The sequence below is a fragment of the Phalacrocorax carbo genome, chromosome 5 (assembly GCF_963921805.1).
Source record: "Phalacrocorax carbo chromosome 5, bPhaCar2.1, whole genome shotgun sequence".
Lineage (NCBI taxonomy): Eukaryota > Metazoa > Chordata > Aves > Suliformes > Phalacrocoracidae > Phalacrocorax > Phalacrocorax carbo.
The window spans coordinates 66329741-66352804 of record NC_087517.1 but is presented as its reverse complement, the minus strand read 5'-3'; the positions used below and the strand labels follow the sequence as shown (position 1 = coordinate 66352804).

The 23064-nt window shown below is 42.0% G+C and overlaps 1 protein-coding gene across 4 annotated transcripts in view; it reads left to right on the top strand.

Annotated features, from left to right (window-relative positions):
• Positions 1-6194: 6194 nt before the first annotated feature.
• ANO5 (anoctamin 5) overlaps positions 6195-23064 on the top strand; it is a 63752-nt gene continuing 46882 nt past the window's right edge. For 2 of the 4 annotated variants that reach the window (XM_064452857.1, XM_064452855.1), the window contains exons 1-3: positions 6195-6380; positions 18293-18337; positions 21056-21126. In XM_064452857.1, coding sequence (XP_064308927.1) covers positions 6320-6380; positions 18293-18337; positions 21056-21126 — 177 coding nt within the window. In that variant the 5' untranslated portion in view covers positions 6195-6319. The remainder of the gene's footprint in view (positions 6381-18292; positions 18338-21055; positions 21127-23064) is intronic. The other 2 variants (XM_064452856.1, XM_064452858.1) reach the window with 2 other exon arrangements.

Here is a 23064-nt window from a genome sequence, read left to right as displayed (position 1 = left end):
CTTAAAGCTCACATTACAACTATTCTTTACGGAGAATGTTATAAACAGCAGAGATGAACGCGGTCAGTCAATACTGCCCATAGGATTAGACGAACACTTGTACCATTATCTCTATTATTCTCTCCAGCCTGCCAGCTAAATAAATGGTGCTTGAATATCTTGCACAAAATAACTTGTGCTTGAATACCTTGAAGGGCTTATATTTTTCTAGAATTTTTTACAAAGCTGCTGATCTCTTGATATAGCTTTTATACCCTTCGTAATAAAATATGCAATCAAGGACAGTTAAAAATATGACTATATGAGAGATGCACAAGGAATTAAAAGGTGCATACAAAAATTTGTGGTTATCAGAATTTTATTGTCCATTTTTTGCTTTCTAGTATTTTTATGGTACCTATATCATTCAGTTTGGCTTCACTGTCTAAGCTGATTAATGCCCACTGGACTGAACTGAATTCTTTACTATTTTTTCTAGAGCTACTGAGCTCCCTGCATCATTTTGGTGTTCTGGCTTTCACATCTCAGCCTCATTTACTCACTCCACAATCCTCTGTGTTAAAAAAAAAAAATATAATTTGATTTTATTTTTCACTCTGTGATAATCAACAGATAGAGCTAAAAAAACCAAAATGAAGCATGAGGTGCCACCGTTAGCTACTTTCACACAAAACCCCCACTATTACCACCAGAGGGCACTAAACCCTGAGAAACTAAATTGCCTATAAAAGGACAAGCGAGAAAATGGATGATTTCACTAGAATCACACAGGAATTTACTAGGATGATGCAATTTCTTATCTTAACATTGTCATTTAAGTGACAGAACTGATGAAGTGGCTTTATCCCAACCCTACAGCATTCAATAATCTTTTATGTGAGCGTATCTATCAGCACACAACCCACCAGAATTAAATACTGATCTTCACTCCTGCTGTTTAGGAGCAGTTCACCAAAATCAGTGGAATTATATCCACGGAGGCACGATGAGAGTGAAGAATCATGCCTCAGATGTTGTTAGTGAATAGACTTTGTACATATTCAAGTATCCTTAAGAATGTCTCTACCAGCAGGAAAGAGATTCTCTCTACTCCCCGAAACACACAGAAGTAATTTTTTCCTGTTGTCTTTTTTTGTGGTTTCTTTGGATTATTTTTTAAGAAGGCTTTGAAGGCAGCTGCAAACCAGACAATCCAGTTATGGGAGCATACCTGCAAGATTACAGAACTAAAATGTCTGCTTGTGCTTGAAAGGGGATACAGGCTTCTGTTAAGATTACCTTGATCTCTAGCAGCTCTCTCAAAATCTCTGTTGCTCACGCAGAGCGCACTGAGGCGGTGTCCCCGGCTCAGGCTTTCCTCCTCCAGCAGCCAGCATAGCTGGGACGTGGCTGGGCTTAGCTGGGACCGCACCCGTGCGATTTCCTTGCCCTGGGGAGAGTGCAAACCGGGTAGTTGATTTTAGTTTTACTGTTACGAATGTGTAGTAACTCCAGCCAAGAAAAAGGTTGATTACAGTCTGTAAAGTCATCTCTTTGTTTAGACATCATAGGTATTATTCTTACCTGCACCACTTACTGCAAACAGCTGATTAACTGAAAAATGATAGAGTAGAAAAAAATGCAGTGACTAATAATGAACTTTTGCATACTATCTAAAACATTTTACTTCCTTTGGGAAGTGTTTGCATTCTGCTGCCTGGCACCACAGCTCTCTATGGCATTCTCTTCATTTCCTGACAGCTTAGGGCACTATGGCAGCACACAGAAAGAATAAGCTGTCTCAATATACAAATTCAAATGCCCATCCCATCGGCAAGCCTTGCTGTATTTCTCAGTGCCTGACCCTGGAGAGGTATTCAAGCAGCTGGGTTTAGCCCTAGGAACTGTGTATGGCAGGAGGGCAAGAGTCAGATGTCATACAGCCTCTGAGTGAAGTTCAGGAGTTTAGGGATCCCATATTCAATCTCCAGACAGACTGCCTCTCTGGTCAGTGGCCATTACATTCCTTTCTTTACAGTGGCAGCCTTCACAGGAGAGCACACAGTGCTTCCCCATCATCCCTGTCTCCTGCCTAGGTGCTCACTCCCTCCCCACACCTTCCCCAGCTGTGGGCTGGTGGGGCAGCCTTACCTCAGGAGGGGCTGAACCCCCTCCAGTCACAGTAATTGGCCTGTGATCTCCCACCCTCCAGGCATGTGCTGAAACTTTAACTGACCTTATTGCCTGGATTAAAGAAACTGCACTTCCCTTCCGGTACATTTACAAAGGAAAAAGTCTGTGGAAGTTCCACGGTTATGTGATAACTGAACAGCAGTTTTGGGTGTCATAAGGCTGGATTTGGGCACCCAATCTGAGTCCCACTTTATCTTTCTAAGCCAGTTTGGTATCTGGCCCTACTGGTCTCTAAAATGTTCACTTCTTTCCAAATGACATTATTACTTAGAGTCTAAAGGGCTAATTCAAAGATGGGGAAAGAAATTGGTTAGAGCTTTAACTAGAAAGCCTCTACGGCCTTTAATCAGTTAACAAAAGCACACCCATGAAGATGTGGGAGGCAGCAACATTTGTTTCTAGGATGCAGCCCCTGTGTGCTGAAATCTCACAGCAAAGAGACCATCTCTGTGGTTTTTCAGCTATCAGAGGAGAAAAAGCAGGTTGAAGAGGCTGGGAAGGAGACATACTGCTTCCCTTTTGTTCCCATATCAGTTTCAAATTTGTATTCATAGAATCATAGGATCATAGAATCATTAACAAACAAAAGGAGTGTACACAATGCAGCTATCTTCAATAGCAGAAAGTTGCTGCACCTTCCGAGACTGTGACACAGACATATGACATGCACAGCAGAGGGAATCCTGAAAGCATATGTTATCTGAACAACTCACAGGTAGGTCCCCAAGTGGTAAATGCAAAAACTGTATATACTAGATTCCTTCCTAGAGGATGGATAATAAATATTTTCAAAGCATCTGATAGACACAAAAGCTCAATTTTCCACGTGATTTAGGACTCAGGGTCATATTTTCAAAGATGCTTTGGTGCCAAAAGGTTTAGACAATCCCATCACATGACTTTTAAAAGTTGGGATCTCAGGTTGTGAGTGGTTTTGAACAGGCCCTGGGGTGCCTACCTGAGACAATGATGGGTGCAGAGATATCTTTGAAATCTGGCCTCCTAATGTCACCAATTCTTCTGTGTTTAAATAGTGATTTTTAAAAATATGAAATCAGTTGCATGCTTTTGAAAAAGCCCATCAGTGGAAAGCCAGACTTTATAAGGGCTACAAACTGTCTGCTCTCTTTTAGCACTCAGTTAAGAATTATGCTTTGGTGCCGAACATCTTAAGTGTGTTCACTGCTAGTCATTTCTGGTGATCCTTGTTACCTGCACCCACAGCCTTCTAGGTATTTTAATTATTTTTTGTTTTATTAGAAACAGTGTTTGAACTCCAGGCCACCAAAATCAGAAACACTAGGGCGTACCTGGCTATTGTATTGGTATTTCAGGAATAAAATGGTCCTGGTGTTGCATGGTTCCCCATCTCCTCCTTTGTTTTGGCAGTACCTGTTGCTTGCAGTGAGTCATAGAATTGAAAACCCAGGAAAAAAATAGATCAGTCAGTTTATCAGGTTGACCTGACTCATTGTATTGCCTTATGATCAACCAGCACTGAAAATACAAGGTGGGAGGGAAAAAGGTCTGTGCCTTTTGAGGGAAGCATGGTCCTGGATCGCTTAGGCATACTGTGAAACCACCAAGTCAGACAATGGTTGCTTAAACTCTGAATATACCAGAAACCTCAAGGCTGAGTATTGCATGGACCTCCTGTGCGCCTGCCATGGGCACAAGACCTTCCATAGATAGCTCCTTCTGGGAGAGCAGACTGCTGTCCCGTCCCTAATACAGGCTGCTGTGTAATTTACACAAATTCAGTGCCTCCACAAACCATGCCTGTCCCGTTACAGAGACCTGCAAAATCATCTCTGGCATTCTGGATGTGGTACTTACACAGCTTTAGGTATGGCTGGCTTTGCCGCTGCACATGCTGGGTGGAGCTGGGAAGAGCGAGCATGTAATTAGAAGGCAAAACCCAGTGACGGCTGCTGCAATTTTTGCTGTTTCTGGCTCTTGTTGAATACTGGCTCTAATTGCATCTTCTATGGGCATAAAAGCATTTATCTGAGATATATAATGCTGTGAGGAAATTAAAGGCTTAGAAAATACAGCTTTTGAACTGAACCTTGTGACCTGGTGCATTGTATGCAGCTACAAGCTGTTTAAAGGCGTCTTTCGGTGCACCATGCCCATGCTCTTTGTTCCTGCCACCCAGCATTGTGAGATTAAAAATGAAACCAAACATTTCAGGCTTTGGAAAGCAACCAACCAGACACATTTTTAGGTCTTGCTCCTGACTAATAATATACTGCTCAAAGCAATGATGCTGTACACTACAAATAAAGGCCTAATACTCTACGTAGACCTGATGACAAGCCCAGCATCTTGACTGACTCATTTTACTTGATTAACTTTATGATTAAGAACTGTCATAAAACCACTGTTGCGTTTCAGTTACCCAAGTAACAAAACTCCCTATCAGTTTGGTGCATAAAATGGGTACTTAGGCCGTAAAAGCTGAATATACAAAAAGTTAATCTGAAAGAAGGCCTGAGAAGATATTAATGAACAGAAAATATGTGAAATACGTATACTAAACAAACGGCCTGTTGAAACTACCTCAGACTATTGAAGGAAGCGATGAGGAGATGGGGCTGTTTGAGACACAGCAACAGTGACAGCTCTGGGAGAAGGGACAGCAGCTGTGGCTGGAGCCTTGCGTCCTCCCCAGCACTGTTGGGCTCCGGTCCTGGGAGGTGCCCTCTGCTTCAGAGATCCTGAGGCAGCCTAGACTAGATTCAGCCAGACTGATGGACCGAGATGGCCTTTCTTTTCCAACACCTGGAGTAAGAGACTTACATTACTTCTGCCACCTTTTCATGCCTCATTTCCCCTTCCTCAGGCTTTATTCTTATTTCTTTCTCTCTCCCAACTACTACTTAAAAAGAACCCAGGCTTGTTAGACAAAATAATGGTTTTGGTAGCTCTGAATCTGTAATCAGGACAGCGAACAGCACTACCCTTTGTTGTCTGACACCAGCTTAAATTTGCCCTGTAGGCAGAACTGTGTCCTGTTCTTAACATCCCTGCAGGATCCAAAGTAGGAGCAAATTTATCCTCAGTGAAGAAGAATCAGTGAATGTGCTGTTTTGGGCTGGGATAAAGTTAAATTTCTTCAGAGTAGCTAGTATGGGGCTGTGTTTGGGTTTGTGCTGAAAACAGTGTTGACAATATGGGGATGCTTTAGTTGTTGCTGAGCAGCGCTTACACAGAGTCAAGGCCTTTTCTGCTCCTTGCTGCCAGCGAGCAGGCTCGGGGGGCACAAGGAGCTGGGGGGGGACACAGCTGACCCCAACTGACCCAAGGGATATCCCGTGCCATACAACATCATGCTCAGAAATAAAGCTGGTGGGGGTGGAGGTTGGCAGGGGCTGCAGTTGCTCAGGGACTGGCTGGGCATCGGTCAGTTGCTGGTGAGCAATTGCTTTTTTCCACAACATTTGTGGTTTTTTTTTTGTTGTTGTTATTATTAAACTTTGTTTATATTAACATACACTAGTTTTCTCAGTTTTACTCTTCAGATTCTCCCCCCGCCCCCTGAGGGGGGGGAGTGCGCTGGGGGGCTGTGTGGGGCCCAGTTGCCAAGCCAGTGTTAAACCAGACCCACAAAGGGAATATTACTTCACTCCACTTTCTCTTTGCTCTTCTCTCACGAAAGATCGACTATTGTAAAAGATGCTGACAGGAAAAGAAGAAAAAAAAAAGGGATACCCTTTGCTGAATTTAAACGAGGAAAACAAACTGTCCCACGGGGTTGCTCTTCCAAAATGCCACTAAAGGCTCGAGATTTTAACCAGTGTTCACCCTTTGGATGTGTTCGCAGTTCGCCTTCCCTCATTTCTCTTTAGGTAGCGGAAAAGCGAAGGGTTTAATGAAGAGCCTACGGGAGGAGGGATCTCCCCTCACGGGGGAAGCAGCCGCCAGCGACCGGGCGCGGGCGACGGCCCCGCGCGGGGACCGCGCCCGAAGGGTGCCGGCCCCCGGTTTCCCCTCCCTCCCCCCGGTGCCCCCTGCCGCGCCCCGCCTCTGCGGGCAGTGCGCATGTATGGGGCGGCCGCCCGGCCCCTGACTCACCCGCTCCGCTCCCATCCGCTCCCGGAGGCATCCCCCGCCGCGGGCGAGGAGCGGAGGGAAGGCGGCCGCCATGAATCGTTTGGGGAAGAAAGCGAACGAGACCCTCATCGAGATGGCTCTGTCCGCGGATGGTATGGGATGGCGGCGGGGCGGGGGGGGGGAGGATCGCGCTGTTCCGCCTCCCCCCGCGGTGAGGAGGGTGCTGCGGGCGCGGCCGGGGCTTCCTGCCCGCGTTGACTCGGTTCCCGTGGAAGCGTCGCGGGTGGGAGGCGGCGGGGCCGGGGCTGGCGGTGGGGGATGCGGGGGGTCTTGGGGGGTCCGGGCCCGCCCCGTTCTGCAGGCTGGCGCCCGGGAGCTGGGGCTGGTCCCGCCGTTTATCCGCCGGCCTCCGCTGGAAACACCGGACCCGTTCGCTTGAGCCCGAGCGTGGCTTGATGGGCTCTTTCTGAACCCTAAATAATCCTTGAGCAAAATGGCTCCTATATCAGCACGTTGCTCAGATCGAACACTAAAGATAGCCCGTAATTTTTATTTTTAAACCCACTTCAAATGCAAAGCTTGCCTTCTCCCACCAGCAAACTTTAAGCCTTTCACAAAGCACCGCCTGGGCTCAGGCCGAGATGAGCTGCTGTCCCCCAAGGTTGTCGTGGCACGAAGGCGCAGAGCAGACCAGGTCACCCCGCCTCGGAAGGTGGGAGCAGCCCCTCTCCTGCCGGGCTCCCCCCGCCCCGGCCGCCTCGCGCAAGGCCTCGGCACCGGCGCAGCCGGTGGGTTGGTGTTGGGGCCTTGCTTTTTTTCCTTTGCGATAGGCAGGTTTCATGTCAGTATGTAATGTAACTGCTTATAATAAATGTGGTAATAGTGTGAGTTCATAAAATAACATGACGCAAGTGCTAAGTGTGTATTTATCAGTACCTCACCTGGCAACATGAATCAACAGTCAGATGTAAGGCAGTACCTTGATATTTTCAGAAAGGTTCTGAGGTACTTAATCACAAAAACGTTCACCTAGAAAAATTTCTTCATGGGATTTGTGCTCTGCCATCAGTCCTGGAAGTGAAGATCTTAAAGCAGGAAAGAACTACTAAGAGTTTGTGGGTTGGCTGCTCAGGTTGTGTGTCTTCCCTCACAGCTCGACTACGCTGTCTCTTTTAGGAAAACATATAGTGCCATTTTAAACACTTTGAGCACTGGTGTAAAAACCATGATTTTCAAAATATTTGAGTCTTGTTTCAGAGAGATATGACAGCAGCAGACGACTATGAAAATTATCCAAAAGAAGCTGTTTACAGTGACAGCAAGGAGCGGCGTCCAACTGCGGCGGGGCAGGCGTCTGCAGCAAGTGTCAGACGAGCGTTTGCCCGCTCTGCGAAAGCCCGGTGAAGCTGGCAGACTTGCTCAGGAACTGAAACAGATGGGTGTTGCAGCCTTTTGGCCAGCGATGTATTTCCAGAGTCTTGTGGGGAGGCCTGAGTCATTGCCCGTCCCGCTGCCTGTGAGCAACGCGGAGTGCTTAGATCTGAGCCGCTCTAACCTGCGGTTGTTCTTCTGAAGTAGCTTGAGACCAAAATATTTACAAAATAGACAATAACCATTTAGGGAATGATGTTAGAAGCTATGTTTGTAAACTTAATTCTGCAGCATTCAGTTTCCCCATGAGTGTCTTGTGGGGTTTTTTTATGGTCGTAAACATCAAATATAAGGAGGTTTGAGGGGTTTCAGTGAACAAAGACAATTTAGTAGGATTTACCATACAGTAGCACATAGCTATCCATACAAAATCGTATTTTTTTAATCAAACACTTTTCTAAAAGAGAAACAAAATGAATATGGGTCAAAGTGAATAGATTTTTTTAAAGTTAATGTTAATTTCTTGTCCAAAAAAATCTCTCAAGGATTAAAAAAAATTTTTTTAAAAATCTTTAAATGGTGGTTAAGGAAAGTGAATAGTCTGCATATATTGCCAGTGGGGCTTCTTGTAGATCTAAATGTCTGCTTTGTGCTTTTAAGGAACAGATAGCCTTTTAAGCAGGCTCCAAGCTTTAGATATCTGACATGCACAAGCAGGGGTCTGGGTGAGTCAGTAGGAACAAGGCAGACAAAAAAACATCTACTTATTTTTCTTAAAGATGTGGTCGTATTTGGATGGTACATGTGTGTGTAATTCTGGTTTACTACTGCATTTCATTAAACTTGAATGCTGCAGAACAGGTTGTGGGGGTGAAAAACCACTTAGCAGCAGCAGAAAGTTTAGCTTGCACAGTCTGTGTTTAGAGACCGTGAGCCAAAACTTCTACCTTGAAGGGAACTTTCTGGCTTCCTGTTGAATTACACCCGCGTGAGGTAATAACTTCCATTTTTGTGTGCGTGATTTTGCTTTCTCTTAGAGGATGTGTGGCATTTACCTCAAATATTTAAAAGCTAAGAAAAGTGAACTTGGAAAATCGGAACGTAAATATCAGAGGAAGAAGACCACAGTATGTTGCTAGGAATATTTCTTTATCTCTGTGCTGTCTTTCAGCATTTTTTTTCCAGCATGAACTGTTAATGCAGCAGTAGCTGTGTGTTGTGGGATATATCCCCAAGACTGTGGATCTTCTGGAAACTTGTGATTGGCTCCATGCCGTGATTTGAAATATGCTGCCATCATAAGCGTGGTTCCTTTTTCAAAACTTGCAGGAGTCTGGTTTGAACTCAGAATGCTCTAAGGCTGATCTAAATACAAATGCTTACTTAGGTTGGCCGTCACCTCCCTCGTGTTCCCTGAGAAAGGCAGGAAAACATGGGGAAAAGCTGATGGTGTGACTTGCAAATGGTGCTTGTGCCCATGTGTCGGCTTCTCATAATGGCTCGGCATTCGGGGCCAAATACTGCTGTCATTTAATAGAATGATACTTTGCTTATTTAATCAAAATTATTATGATTCATGCTAGTAACATAAAATACAGGCCTCTGTTCAAAACTACATCTGTCTCTATTTACTGGAGCAATGTATGTAGTAATTTCTGTTCTATTTGTGGAAACGCTGAATGGGATATCATGTTCCCACAGGGCTAAAGCAGAGGGTTTGTTACTGTGAAAGCTTTTTTAAAAGATTATTCCTAGGTAATAAAATAAAAGCTCAGAGAAATTTAGATGTAGTTCAGAATATAAAAGGCAGGGGAGAAGATACTCCCTTGGGCCAACCAAGGTGTAGTTTCTGAGTGGAATTTCTTTACTGGCTGCAATGCGTCACTGTGGGGGCACAGTGTAAATACAGGTCTGTTATCGGAAGGTAAACCTTCTTTTCATGGAAAACTCCAGTTTGTAGTAGGAAAGCCTGCTTTTGGGAACTGATCCCAACAAATTGCATAATATCATCTTCTGTACATAATTTTTTTTTGTATACATGCTCTGGTGCTTTTAATGAGAAAATGAAAATGTCAAACCCATGCCACCACAGCTGCTAAATACGGATTTTATCCAGAGGTCATGTCAGTTTAACCAAAAAAAAAAATGCCCTTGGACTGGTGACTGAGACTTATAAAACTTGTCTTTTAGATGAAGACCCTGCATGTGAGGCTGAAGTCACTTTTACACCCTCTCTCTGCAGCCCGGGGAGTGGCAAAGCAGAGCAGCTCCAAAGGAGGGATCAGGAGTCTCTCGCATGCCTTCCTAACCCAGTGGCAATTATGTGGGAAGTTCAGGCCATGCTTTGGAGAGCTGGGAAGTACAGCTGAATTCCCTCAGGTAAACAACCGAGCCACCGTCCTGCCCGTTGCAGGTGAATACTGTTTAGCCTCTATTTAAAAAAGGGGTCTGCAGCTTCACCTTTTTGTTGAGAAAATGAAAGAAAATACTCTGCAGCGGTTTCTCCCTTGCTCGGATTCCAGGAGAAAGGGCTTAGTTCCAGCTGGGAGCAGAGGTTCCTGGCTGGGAATGTCAAATAAAGGCTAAGGAAGCAACTGAAACCCAACTGTAGTGTAAGGCAGCGAGCTGTTCTCTCTGTGTTTCCCTCCCAGGCAGTTTCCAGCTACGGGTCCTGTCTGATGTGGTGTCCCATTCCGAGGTGTTTATTGGACTAATGGAAATGCAGGTTTCCAACGCATAGGGGTTTGATTTTCTGTTTTTTTTTTTTAATAACAATTTGGCTTTGATTCTGCGGAAAATTCAAAATTTTGCAAGTACACCTACAGCTGGAAAGTTTCCAGTCTTTGCTGCTGGTAAATGAAATTGTGCCCTAAGTATGGTGTCGCACCCAGGAAGGTTTTTATAAGTAATTCTCCCCAGCTTACAACCAAAATTCGAAGTTACTTTGCTTTTCAAGCTTTTACTTAACAGGTGCGTTAGTAGCATGCGTTGGGAACTGAAAGCTGTGTTGAAATGCAAGTTTTTGCATTCTGGAGAAGTGTCTGCAGAAATGAGCAACTGTATCATAAAATGGAAGGACACTTTAACATCCATGTAGAAATTATTAATAATTACAATGATGCAAGGAAAAGCTAGGATAAGATATAAGGGCACTACTGAAAATGTACTTTTTAAATCATGATGAGAACAGTAGGCATATACTTTGGTTTTGTTGGGGGTTTTGGTTTGTTTTGTTTCTTATAAAACAACCCCTCCCCCCCAAAAAATTCCCAAAACAAAACAGATAACCAAACAATTGTCTTCATATTTAGTATCTGTAAACTAATTAATGAGCTGTATATACACATGGAGGAGAAGTACAGTCACGTAGTATAAACATGTAATTAAGGTATAGGTAATGTAAAAATGTGGTGAGAGTTGCTGTGTCAGATGTCAAGTGGCAAGGTAATTGTGCAGTGAATTCTTCCACTAGTTTTTTATTGTTATCTGGGGGTTGAAGTGAAGAGCAGTGTAGTTGCCAGGTTGCGCTTCATTATCTAGCAGTAATTTCATTATATTTGGTAGCAGCTTTTCATGTGCGCATGTGTATAAATGCACAAAGGGGAAGGAGGATCCTCGTGTTGTATGGCTAGGGATGGTTCCTGCAGTTATAGTTATGGAAGGATTTTGAGGTGTCAGCTGTCTGCAGAAAGCTGAATAGTATGTCTGGAATTATTTATAGATTGAACGTTGTATGGGGGAGGAGTTGACTGTAGGTTGGGACTTGGTAACTTGGGTTGTACTATAGAGATGCATGTTTTCCTATGAAGGGCCTCCTGCAAGAGCCTACAGCTGTTAAACCCATGATGCTCATTGCTTTAATCTTGATGCATGCCAAGAAAAGGTGTGCTAGCAGGCTGGTTAGCTGCTGCCGATAAAAAGGATCAGAATAAGGCAGGACACCTGAACCAGTGCTGGAAACTTCATGTCTTGTGCAACTGTGCTGACATGCATTGTAAGCACTAATTACCTCTCTTAATGTAACATAATACAATTCCTAGCTTGCCTGTCTTGGTAGGCTAAGAGATGTAATGTGAAAATCCATGTGTAAGTGTAATTCTCCAGAACAGCTGAGAGAATACCTTAATTCCATACCTGCAATACTCATAATCCAGTAAAGGCTTCTGAACCTATTCCTGTGTTTCAGAATACGCCCATGTGTAAACGTGGATCACTCTTTCCACACCACGTCAAGGCAGAACTAGCGCGTATGCTCACACATTGTAGGCCTGCCTTCAGGATCTCTCTTTTTAGCCCTTCTTTTCGTCGCTGGTTCCTGCTAATGTAGGATTTCTGCTTTAGTTGTAACTGGTGCCCAAGAAAGGAGGAGAGAAATTGCGTTAGGTCTTGTTTGCACAGTTATAATCTGGAATTTTCAATAGATCCTGTAGATTAAAGGGTTATGGGATTTCTACTTTGGTTTTGCATTTGTAGTATAGTAGTCTCTTACGGGTTTGACCATTAAGAATAGACTAACATTTGATGTTGTTTATGTTAAAAGACTTCATTCTAGGCTACTGTTTCAAATCAGACTTTCTTCCCAGTGCACATGGATCACACATTTACACATAACAGTATAATACAAGCACCTCATTATTTCATCTTCTTGGTTTGTCTGGGTCTTTTGGCACAGTCAGAACCCTTTTCCACTGGTTCTCGGTCAGGACCAGCAGAGGTAGTGGAGTTCCAAATGCTGATTTTTTGGAAGTGAGAATGTCTTTGGGTGAAGCGTAGTCTTAAATCTGGAAATCTCAAGTGATCCCCTTGTCTTCCTTACCAGGCTCCCAAGGGTAAATGTGAAATTTGAGGCCTTTGGCAAGATAGTGGATCCCCAGCAAGCCGTGTGGGTAGGGCTTGTGATGCAGATGGCTGGCCTTTAATTTTCTGCACTAGCCCTAAATTAGAAAGGGCCCTGTGGTTTGTTTTTCAAAGAGGTTTTCTTAAGTATCAGGTAGGAAATCAGAGAGGCTATGTTTGCACAACTTAAAGTGTGCTAGAAATATACCATGCTAACGAGTCATGACCAGCAGACGTGGTTTTGAGGCCATTGGCAAGTTGGATGCCTTTGCGTACTTCAGTCCTGTTATCGCCTGGTGCTTGCGTGAAAGACTCCAAGTGATGGGAGCCATGGTCCGCTGCCCTGCTTATTTTCTTTACTGATAGGAACTGTTTCTCTCTGGGGTCAGTATATGAATTCCAGAGTTATTCCATCATCTTTGAAGTAATTTAGACTGAAAATGTTAAGTCTTGCAAAGTCATACTTCAGAAAAAAAAAAAAAGGGACTTTTTATGAACAAGTCTTTCGATACTGGTATATTTTTTACGATGTTTAATATGAGAAAATGAAATGCTTGTCCTGGTGAATACAGAAGCAAAATTCTCAGTGACACATTTCATTGGAAGCATAACCAAAATAGTATTGAACTAGGCAGAGCATGAGGATCAGAAGCAACAAAACATTGCAGATGAACTTGCCCATCTGACATGACATGTCCAGGCAGCATGAACCTGAGGAGTGCTGCCAGAGGACAGTAAATTCGAGGTGTAGTTTTTTTATATGTTGCTTTTTACTTTCTTAATAAACATACGAGTTATGTATGTTCCTAGTTTATGCTAAACTTAGCCCAACCCTTTTCACTATTTCCCTGTTGTTAGTTCCCTGTTCACGTATTGCTTTTTTCTTACAGTGTCTGTAGGAGACCTCCCATTCAAGGATGGGAATGTGCTGTGTGTCCATAGAATGAACAGCACACTGGGCTCTCCACTATTGTGGAAAACTTGTGTATTACAAATGCCTAAGGATATCGGAGATTGCATTGCTTTGGGGTTACATCAGTGATTTCAGTGGAAGATGGAGAAATGCATTAATGAATAATGCTGGAAGATTTTGAGTGTGCCTGTGGGAACGCTAGGAAAGCAAGTCAATACCTACCGCTTTCTGAAGTGCTTGTAATTCCCTTGGGCTGTGATGAAAAGCAGTATGACCATGACCCTTTCTTCATCTTTTCTTGAAGGAGATTTGAGTGCTCTTGGTACTTTCATACACATGCAAGGCCGTTGCCTGAGCTGTTTGTCTGCCTCTGCAGTCAGATAGTGCTGATGAGATCTGGCCCTGCCCATATAAATAGTCTAAGTGCAAACAAGCACCGCCATGAGTTCTTGGGAATTCTGCAGTCTGGTATTTTACCACTCTGCTCTTCTGAGGTTTATTTCCCATACTATTCCCCTTACTAACATGCATCTAAATGCTACACAACTTAAAAATACCTATCTATCCATCTGTCACTGGTCTGGGCTTTCTTTTTTTAATTGCATTTGAACCTATTAATCAGTTGACGTACGTCATTCTGCAAAATGATGCTACCTGAAAGGTGTAAGTGCTAACCTCAGTGCTCACAGCATGCTTTACATCTTGTCTGTGCTGGTATGTACAATACAGTAATGGTTGTTGACTTAACCCCCTTAAAATGCCTTTCAAGCTCTGTATTACAACACTATGCTTGTGGTTTTTTGCTAAAAACAGATTTACACAACTTCTTATTCTTTTTTTTTTTAACCCAGTACCTTTTAATCAAAAGGGAGGTTTTGTTTTATGGTTCTTTAACAAGAAGGCAGCTGAGTGTAAACCCCAGTTGTGATTTGAAATACCGTTTTACTATATTACAGATTAGAACTGAGGACTTCATGCCTTTTCCAAATGCTGAATGGGAGTTTCTTACTGTTAAGAACAGATTTCTCTTCTGCATATTTATCCCTATATGAAATACTGATGTTTTTTTCTTTACTTTCTTTGTGTCAATAAATACCTGTTCCCTGAAATTGCTTGTTTAATAATTACACACATGCTGAAAATAAATATGTCCGTGAAGCAGACTATGCTTGAATGCAGTCTCATTTTCTAAGGGAATCATAAGCTATTTTAAAATGTTCCCAATAAGTTTTCTTGGATTTAGTAAGAATGTAATGTTTTCATTGTTAAGGAATAGTTTTAAATTTCTAGGAGCAGCGCCGAGCGTGCATAAACTACCACTGCAAGCATAATTTTGAGACGGAATCTTTGGTTCAGCAGTGCAGCTGTTACTCATCACGTGATGCCAGGGGAAGTGATAACACTTACATTACTTACTCAGGACTCAGTGTACTGGGTGGGTCCTCAGTTCCCCTGGGCAACTCCATCATCCAGCTCTGGGAGGATATGCTCAATATACACATCAGTGTAGTTAACAAGTAATTTTAAAGCCATGTTTTTCTTAGATATGGAAGCCCTTACAATAGTCATTATGAAGCTTATTTGGAATGAGTGACCTTACTCTGGAGAGGTCTTTGTTCAGCATGCATTTTTGTTGGTGACTCAGTGCTGAATCAGATATCAGAAGTTTCTATCAAAAAAAATTTCTATCAAAGATAGAAATCAGTCAGAGTAGGTCCCACTACAGCAGGAATCCCATGGTGATCTTTTGGGAGCAAAGGACACAGTACTGTAAACAGCGCATTGATGTAGTGATAAATAGTCATGCTTTAAATTGAATTCTCTTTCTGTCAGGCAGGCCAGGTTATTGAATAATGGCAGGGCTTTATTAAGACTGTAACTTCAACTTTATTAAGACTGTAACATCTAGGAATAAAATTTTCTTTCATTGCTTGATAGGAATGAATATTAGGAAGTTTCTTCATCATGTAAGGTAGCTACCTCATAACAGCTGCGGTGTAAGTTTGGGCGGTTGTGTTTGGGCTTTTTGTGGTGTTTTCTTTTGTTTGTTTATTTTGGGTTTTTTTGTTTTCATTTTTCCTTGTTTTTCTTTTAAATGTTCCTTTTTCCTTGTACCATCAAAAATTTGCTCTAGGGATATGTATGTGCAGAAACTGACATGCTGAAGGCATCAGACATAGACAGGACAGCACGGCAGTATTTTGGAAATAATGCTGAAAGTAATAGCAGTACCAGCAGTAATACTGTCTTATGGCGGCTAAAGAATAAACAGTTTGTCACACCTGCCTGAGAATCCTGGCGCTGACACTGCCTTTGGAATAGCTCTGTCGGAGGTCTTAAGTGTGCAAGTACAGATGATTTTTCTGGTTTCAGTAGCAAAATAAAAATTTTGATCCCTGAAACTGCCCATTCAGCTGCCACTTGGCTTTAGAGGCACCTAATACATGAAGTTTTTTACTGGCAGAAAGACATCTACCAAGAGCTTTACTTGGTGTAGATGAATCAGGGTGACAGTAGTTGAAAGAACGGAAAACTTAAAATCCTCCTCTTGCTCAGTTTCTGAGACAAAGCTGCTCTGAGCTGTGCCAGACTGGAGCATCTACACCAGCTGCTCTGTGCCTGGCTGTACCGTGAGTGCATCATCCTCGGCAAAGCTTTTATTTCTTTCCATCTGCTGGCAGACCCCAGCTTACCTAAGGGTGCTGGAGTGACATAGATCATCATCCTCCAGCAAAATTGCTGGTATTAGAAAGGTACTGTTCAAGATGCTAGAGCATCCCGGGCTGTGCCTGTGCTAGCAATTAAAAAAGCCAAGGATTTTTTCATTAGCCTAGAGGACATGTAGCACAGTCCAGACACGTCCCTACGGATAAACCTCTTTCTTCCCCAAGCAGTACAGACTTCTCCAGAGACCAGAACTTGGCCTGCGGTGTCCTCCAGGGTGTGCTTCTGCTCGGTTGGATAGTTGGGAAGCCAATAACCGTTCCACAAAGTGCGCTAATAATTAAGTTCAGCGAGCAGTCCTGTGGTTGGGCCCGTGTCCTGGACCTTTTATTTTCCTAGTTCCAGGACATGGCCTGTGATGGGTTGCCTTTCTCCTGGGTGGTGTGCAGCTTGTTTTTGTTGCAGAGGGATGCATCACTAGTCCTGTGGCATGATTGAGTGATGCTGCTTACCTCACTCCAGCTATCAGAAAATAGGGGGCTACAGGAGACCCCTCTTTACAACAGCATCCTGACTTTTTCTGCAACAGCTCTGAATACGCTTATTTGTGTTTTATGAAGGTTAATATAAATGAAATTTAACAGCACTTGTCAAAATAAACAATTTATTTTGAGCTTCTTGTTTACTTGCAGGTGACTTTAATTTTTTATTTTATAATGCCTGTGTTACTATTGTAGTCATCAAAGACCATTTTCCCCTTTCTGCCATACTGTTGTGTAAAGGGTAAATAGGTCGTCCATGCTGTCTCCCATCCATTTATCTGATTTTAAATACATGACGGCCAGTCATACTTCAGTAGCTTGGTGTGCCAGTTCTGTGAATTGCAGCTGCAGCAGGGCCACTGAAAGACTGAGTGTGTTGGCATCTAGACTACTAAGGGTTTTCATCTTTCATCATGGAAGGAATAGGAAGGTTTTGAAGGACAACTTTTTGATTCCTGAAATACTAATCATATTACACCACTTCTTTTAACCATTAGGTCCAGATGTGGAATTAAATTAATTTTATTGTTTTCCTAAAACGTCAGTTTTGCCATGTAGAAAAAGAAAGTGAATCAGGCACTGTGAACAAAGTTAAACTATTGTAGAATGACTAATCATTTTATGACACAAGAAGCTATTTTTCATGCTTGTTACAGAAATTGTAAGATTGCACTAATAAAAATACCCTTTTTTTAATGGAATAAACTTCTTGCATGTCAAGAGGCGAAATCAGTCTTGATTATGTTCTCCAGTCTTCAGTTCTGAATGTTGATTTCAATGAGCTGTTTTGGAGTTACTGTTGATCTGATCATCCGGGTCTGTAATTGAAATAGAAACGGTCTGTAATTCTTAGGGGTGGCATACTGAAAGCTTATAAGTAGGTTGCCCTGTGGTAGGGTGTAGCTTGGGACAGCGTATGTTAATACTGCAAAATTATAGGCCACGTGAAGCTCTCTTATTTCCAATAATGTGCAAACTCCCAAGACACCTATGTTTAAGGAGTTACAAATAGCTGTGCGAAGAGCTACGAGGTTGTTGGAGACGATGGTTACATAGGGAAAGAGGTATTTCTTTCAGATGGGATATGTGCATGCCCATGAAAGGCCAATGATTTGAATAAATACTAAAATGATCTATGTTTGGAACAATTTTAGTGGTTTCCAATAGTCATAGTGTGGTTCTAGGACTAATTTTGAACAAAAAATTTGCAAGGAGTGACTGCAATTTGTACAAACAAATTTTGTCTTGAAGGGACACTTATGTTTAGTAGGTGTCCTCATTCGTTTTTCTAGGTGTGCAGGCTTTTCTAGATCTCTTTACCTGGAGAGTAGAGCATGTAGCATTGAAGAACAAAGCCGTTCCCTTAAATATGATGTTTTTATCAGAATATTATTGTTTTACTCCGTATTTAGATACAAAGTTGTAATTTCTTGAAGAATTTTAAAGGCATTTTCTTGGCTAGCAGAAATTATTATTGTCCCCCTTGCTGCAGAAGGGAAAAGTGACATCCGTGTTTGTGTTGCTGGATAAGGTGCCTGGACAAAAAGGTGAATGTTGGTGTTTCAAGAGGAACCTGCTCTGTGCTTTCTGTCTAGGCCAGAGTCTCTTGTTTCCAGGGCTTGTTCTTTTGTTTGGATATAGTGGCTGTATCGTAAAGATAGAGGAGAATTTTTAATGGGTTCATGTTAAAAGTGGATTTTGCTTCTGGTTCTTACTGAAGTGTTTTTTCCTTTTAAAGATGACATTGTGGTTCTCACCAAGTTCAAGCCATCGTGGTCAGAAGGTATTGTACTAACGGGCATTACGCCATCCTCCCTTCTGTGTGTGTCCTCTGTCCTGTTTTTTTTTTCTGCTGAGAGTCTCTTGGAAGTCAGACCTAAGTTTATATGAGTCATTGATACCACATATGAGCCAAGCCTTTTGCAACATCATTTACAAGTCATTTTTTAGCTGTCTGTGGGCAGCTTTCTTGGTTAATAACTAATTGGGCATCTCCATTCCTGGTGCTTGTTGCAGTTCTGCATTGTGGCTCCCTTATTCCTTCCTTCGTGACTTGGACGTGCATTTCTTACGCTGCTTAGGAACCTGTCTATGTGTTTTTCAAGGATTGAATGTATTAAGTATGTCGTACTTCTTAGTTAATGTATGTTTTGCATTCTCTTTCTGCCGCCTTGTGTGCCATACCAGGGTTATTCAGTTTTATTCCCCTGGATCAGAGATACCAAGAGGATTTCCTTTCCCAAGTTGCATGAGTAATCACCTACGGTACTGGGAGAACATTTTAAATGTGGAATTCTGAATCGTGCTGGTTCCTGAGGTTAAACTTTCACAACTACAGAAGGAATAATCCAGAAAAAACAAACACCAAGGTGGCTGTTGTAGGCCGTGGAATCAGTTCAAGTCCCCTCAGCAGCGTAGGCAAATTGAATGTTTGCTCCAGGGACGAGGTGCCAGGCTGCTCCTGCCACGGAGGATTGTGTGACCAGATGTTTGGGCTGTCTGCTCCTGGGCTCGCTACCTTCAGCCAAAGCTGCAGCAGCCACCTGCTTCCCGGGGCTGTAGGCAGAGCGGGCAGCAGAGCGTGATGGTGATCATCCCTTTCTTTCATCAGGCAGCGGTCTGCTGTCCTGGGCAGCTGCCAAGCTGGCATACGCTCAGAGCCAGCCCTGTTTGAAGGTAGACCCTCTGCTTATGAATATTCTTGCAGAAGCATTTTCTCAAGTAAGTTAATCTGAATATTTTGGTAGTTGTTTTTTGATTCAAGACTTCTGTGTCCTTATGATATTCTCCCATTATGTACCATTTGTTTCTCATACATGTTGAACGCGTGTGCTGTGTTGGGAAGTGAAGTGAATTCAGTCTGTGCTGAAGCTGTTCTGTAAACCTTTTCTGGTTTTGATGGTCTGCCTTTCAGCGTAGTGCCTGTAGCATTTCTGATACGCTTGGGTAGGCAGAATGATCCCAAATTACATGTCTCCACACTAACTTTTTAGAGGTGCCTTAACACTGGTCTCCCAACTTGTACCAGTAAATGCAAACATCCTTCTACAGGTGCATAAATAAAACTTGAGTGTTCAAATTGTATCAACTAATATAGATTTTTCAGACATAGTTTGCTTTAGCAAAATAGCATGCAAGAACTTTGAATGTCTTAGCATGCAGAAACTTCATTATATATTATATACCATTATGTACTATTGCTCAGTTTCTCATCACATCAGTTATGTGTTTTCAGTAGTTATAAATTACAGAGACCTTTTTCTGTAAGTGAACTTAGAAATAGCTTGAGAGCACTTTGTTTCCTCTAATTTTTTTCTTTTGTCTGAGTAGCTTATTACGGGTTTTAGGAAACCCGTTTTTTATCCTGCCTGGATGCAGTTCTGACATCAAATATTTGCAGGTTACAAAAGAAAAAAGAAAAAAAAGAAAAAAGTAGGCTGGTTTTATTGGTAGGACTAATCTAGCCCTAGTTGTCGGATGACATTGGTTGAGTCTAAGCTGAGCTAGTCAGTCTGTCTAGTTTAAGCTGTACCCATCAATACTTCCTTGCTGTTTGCTATGTTTATCCTTTTCCATTGGTGGCGGAATTATTTAGATGTCTGATTTAGGAGACTGGTCTGTCTGTCTAATCAGCAGAGAGATGGTAGTTTACAAAAGCTTCTTGGAGCAGGAGCCTGGCTTATGGGCTCTGAATTGTTCTCCAGAGGGAATTGTTGACAGAGTAGGTTCAGAGCCACAAACTCAGTAAAGTCTCAGTATGACTTGGGGGTCTGAAGATATATTCAGTGTGATTTTTCCCTATAATATTAACATTTTGGTAACAGTGTCCTTGGTGGACTGACTATATTTGTGGGAAAGTCACGTCAGAGTTCAATGCAGTTGTTAAAATGAAGGTGATTTTCTTTTGGGGTGGGTTTTTAAAAAAAAAAAAAGCGAACAAAAACAACTAAAAAAACCACCAAACAGAAAACCAAGAAGCTTGGTAATTAAAGTTGATATTACTGTTCTTGATCCTGTCATCATATCTCCATTATGTGGGCATCTGTAATCTTGAGGTTATGTACCATTAATCCCTTAGCAACAAAACCCAAAAACTCCATTTTTAACAAGCAACCCCAGAGATAATTGAACTTTCGTAACTGAGGCAGCGAAGCTCCAGGTGTGAGACTCTCATAGGCGGTCACCTATCAAACATTTGAGACAAGAAAGAATTTTATCTCGTCAGTATGTGATGCTGACAGATTTTTGTTTGTCACCTTTAAAAATGTGTTTCTATGACCGCAAGGCTACAACCAGGTAGTAAAGACTGAGCGTGTTGTGTCTTGCAGTGTTTTTTCCCTTCAAAGAACCATTCTTGAAGATTCCATGTAGCTGAGTATTATTTTTCCAGCTTTTGCTTGTTGATAGTTTAGTGCCTTCAAGCTTCACTTCATTTTCAGATACAATCGTATTTTAAAATAAGGAATGTATTTATGTGACTCTTTCTTTCAATGTTCCTTAGGGGAAGAATGCAATGGACCTTTATGTGAAACTGTTTCAACTACAGGATCAGAAGTCCCAAGCAGCTCTGAGGTAAGGTCCAGTACAGATGGTACTAACCCACTCTTGGTAGGAAGAAAGACGAACAGTTGCTGTGAAAGAGAGAATTAGTTTGAAAAGGAATATTTTTTACATTGTCTTATATCTCCTTTTTTATCCATGTAAACATTTTTTTCCTCTAGTGTTCTGAAGGAGCAAAACCATGAAAGTAACAGTGATATGCACTGAGTCTTAAAAGAGACTTAGAAGTGTTAGTGCTACAGCACAGTAGTCATAGAAAACAACATGGGCTTTCCAGCATCAGCGTTGAAATAAGAATCACATGGTCATGTAATGTTTTGGCAATTGGAAAAATATAATGCTTCTGTACAAACCCAACGCTTGGTTTTATGCTGCGTATTACATTGCTGGCTTGATAGGGGAGTCAGGGCACTCTTGCGTTCTCTGCTCTAGGAACTTTTTGACAGCGCAGCAAGGTTTATGAGAAAGCAAATGAAGATTTGCCTTAGAAGAATGCCTCTTCTTTGCAATGTGTGCAATCCAAATAGCATCGCCAGGTCTTCGTTTTTTCACAGTACCTTATTGCTTAATATGTACGGTACAGAATAGCTTAAATAAAGTGGTGTGTAGTTACTATTCAGTTAAGAAACAGATTCAGTAAGAATATGGAAAATATGCATTCTTGAAATTTGTATTTTATGTTAATGTCTATTGTCCGATTTCTTTGTGATGGTAATTACATGCTTAGAGGATTATAGGAAGAGCTTTAGATAGAGCAACACTTTCTTTTCCTATCAGAGTCTCATACTTGCCGTGAGCACTCATTAGAAATTGTGTCTACTGAATTGAGCGTTGGAAAACTGTAGTTGTTCTGTTGAATTTCTTAAGAGTAAAACATATCCTCACCTACCTCTAAGAGGCAAATTTGGAGATGGTCCTGTGAAGACAGAAGTGCTTCCTAGATGACACAGATCTGCAGTGCATGCAACCATATCATATAAATGTTTTCATAAATCTGCCAGTTCCATCTTAGAAAATTGTTTGTATGCTCACCCTGCTACTTTCTCAATCTGTTATAGGCGTTGTAGCAATCTTCTACTCCAGGACAACTTTCAGTGAACAGCCATATCAAATACTTCATTGAACCATGGGCAGATACAATCTCAAATTACAGCATATGAATCATCATACTGTGATAAGCTTCAGAGTCTGACGTTAGCTGATTCTGGGTTCTTCTTGAGTGTCTCTGAGTAGATGAAGATGATCTATTTCATCAAAACCTGAAAGAACTCACTTGATGACTTACTATGTAGGAAAGAGCAGGAAACATGGGGGAAACGGTACAACGCTTGTGCCATATGTGTAGAGACGTGGGATTTGAACCTTGTTTGAAGTGTGAAAGTTTCAAGATAGGGTGGGAAAGGAGGCTTTGATCCTCAGCACTTCCTTGTCCGGGAGGAAGTCTCCATGTGAAAATTATATCTGGTTACCTTCTCAAAAACATCTTGTTGATAACTTCATGCTGCCTTTCCTCTTGTTTTCTACTTCTCCATGTTCCTTACGTAATTATTTTTCTTCATAATTTGTTCTTAAATATCACAAAGTCTTGCTATATTAGCAATATTAGTCCATAGTTGACATGATGACTGAGGTTTTTTGTTTTGTTATTTTCCTCTCTCCTTCTAAGAAGAGACAGCTTATTTGGCTTTAGATAGTTTGTTTTTCTGGATCAGCTGGTTATCTGATCTTTGCTTACATTTAAATTAGTACTTGTCTGTGTTTTGCGTTATCCTACCCCATGTCCCCTAATACTGTCTCATTTATCTGATTTTTGCTTTTTATGCATTAACCAGACATAAAGTTACTGAGTTACTCTTAATCTTCTTGTGCAGTTTCACGCTCTTATCAGCCATGACAGGCTTAGTTCTTGATGATGAATGTTGTAGATATTCAGGTTAAGTTTATCCTTAC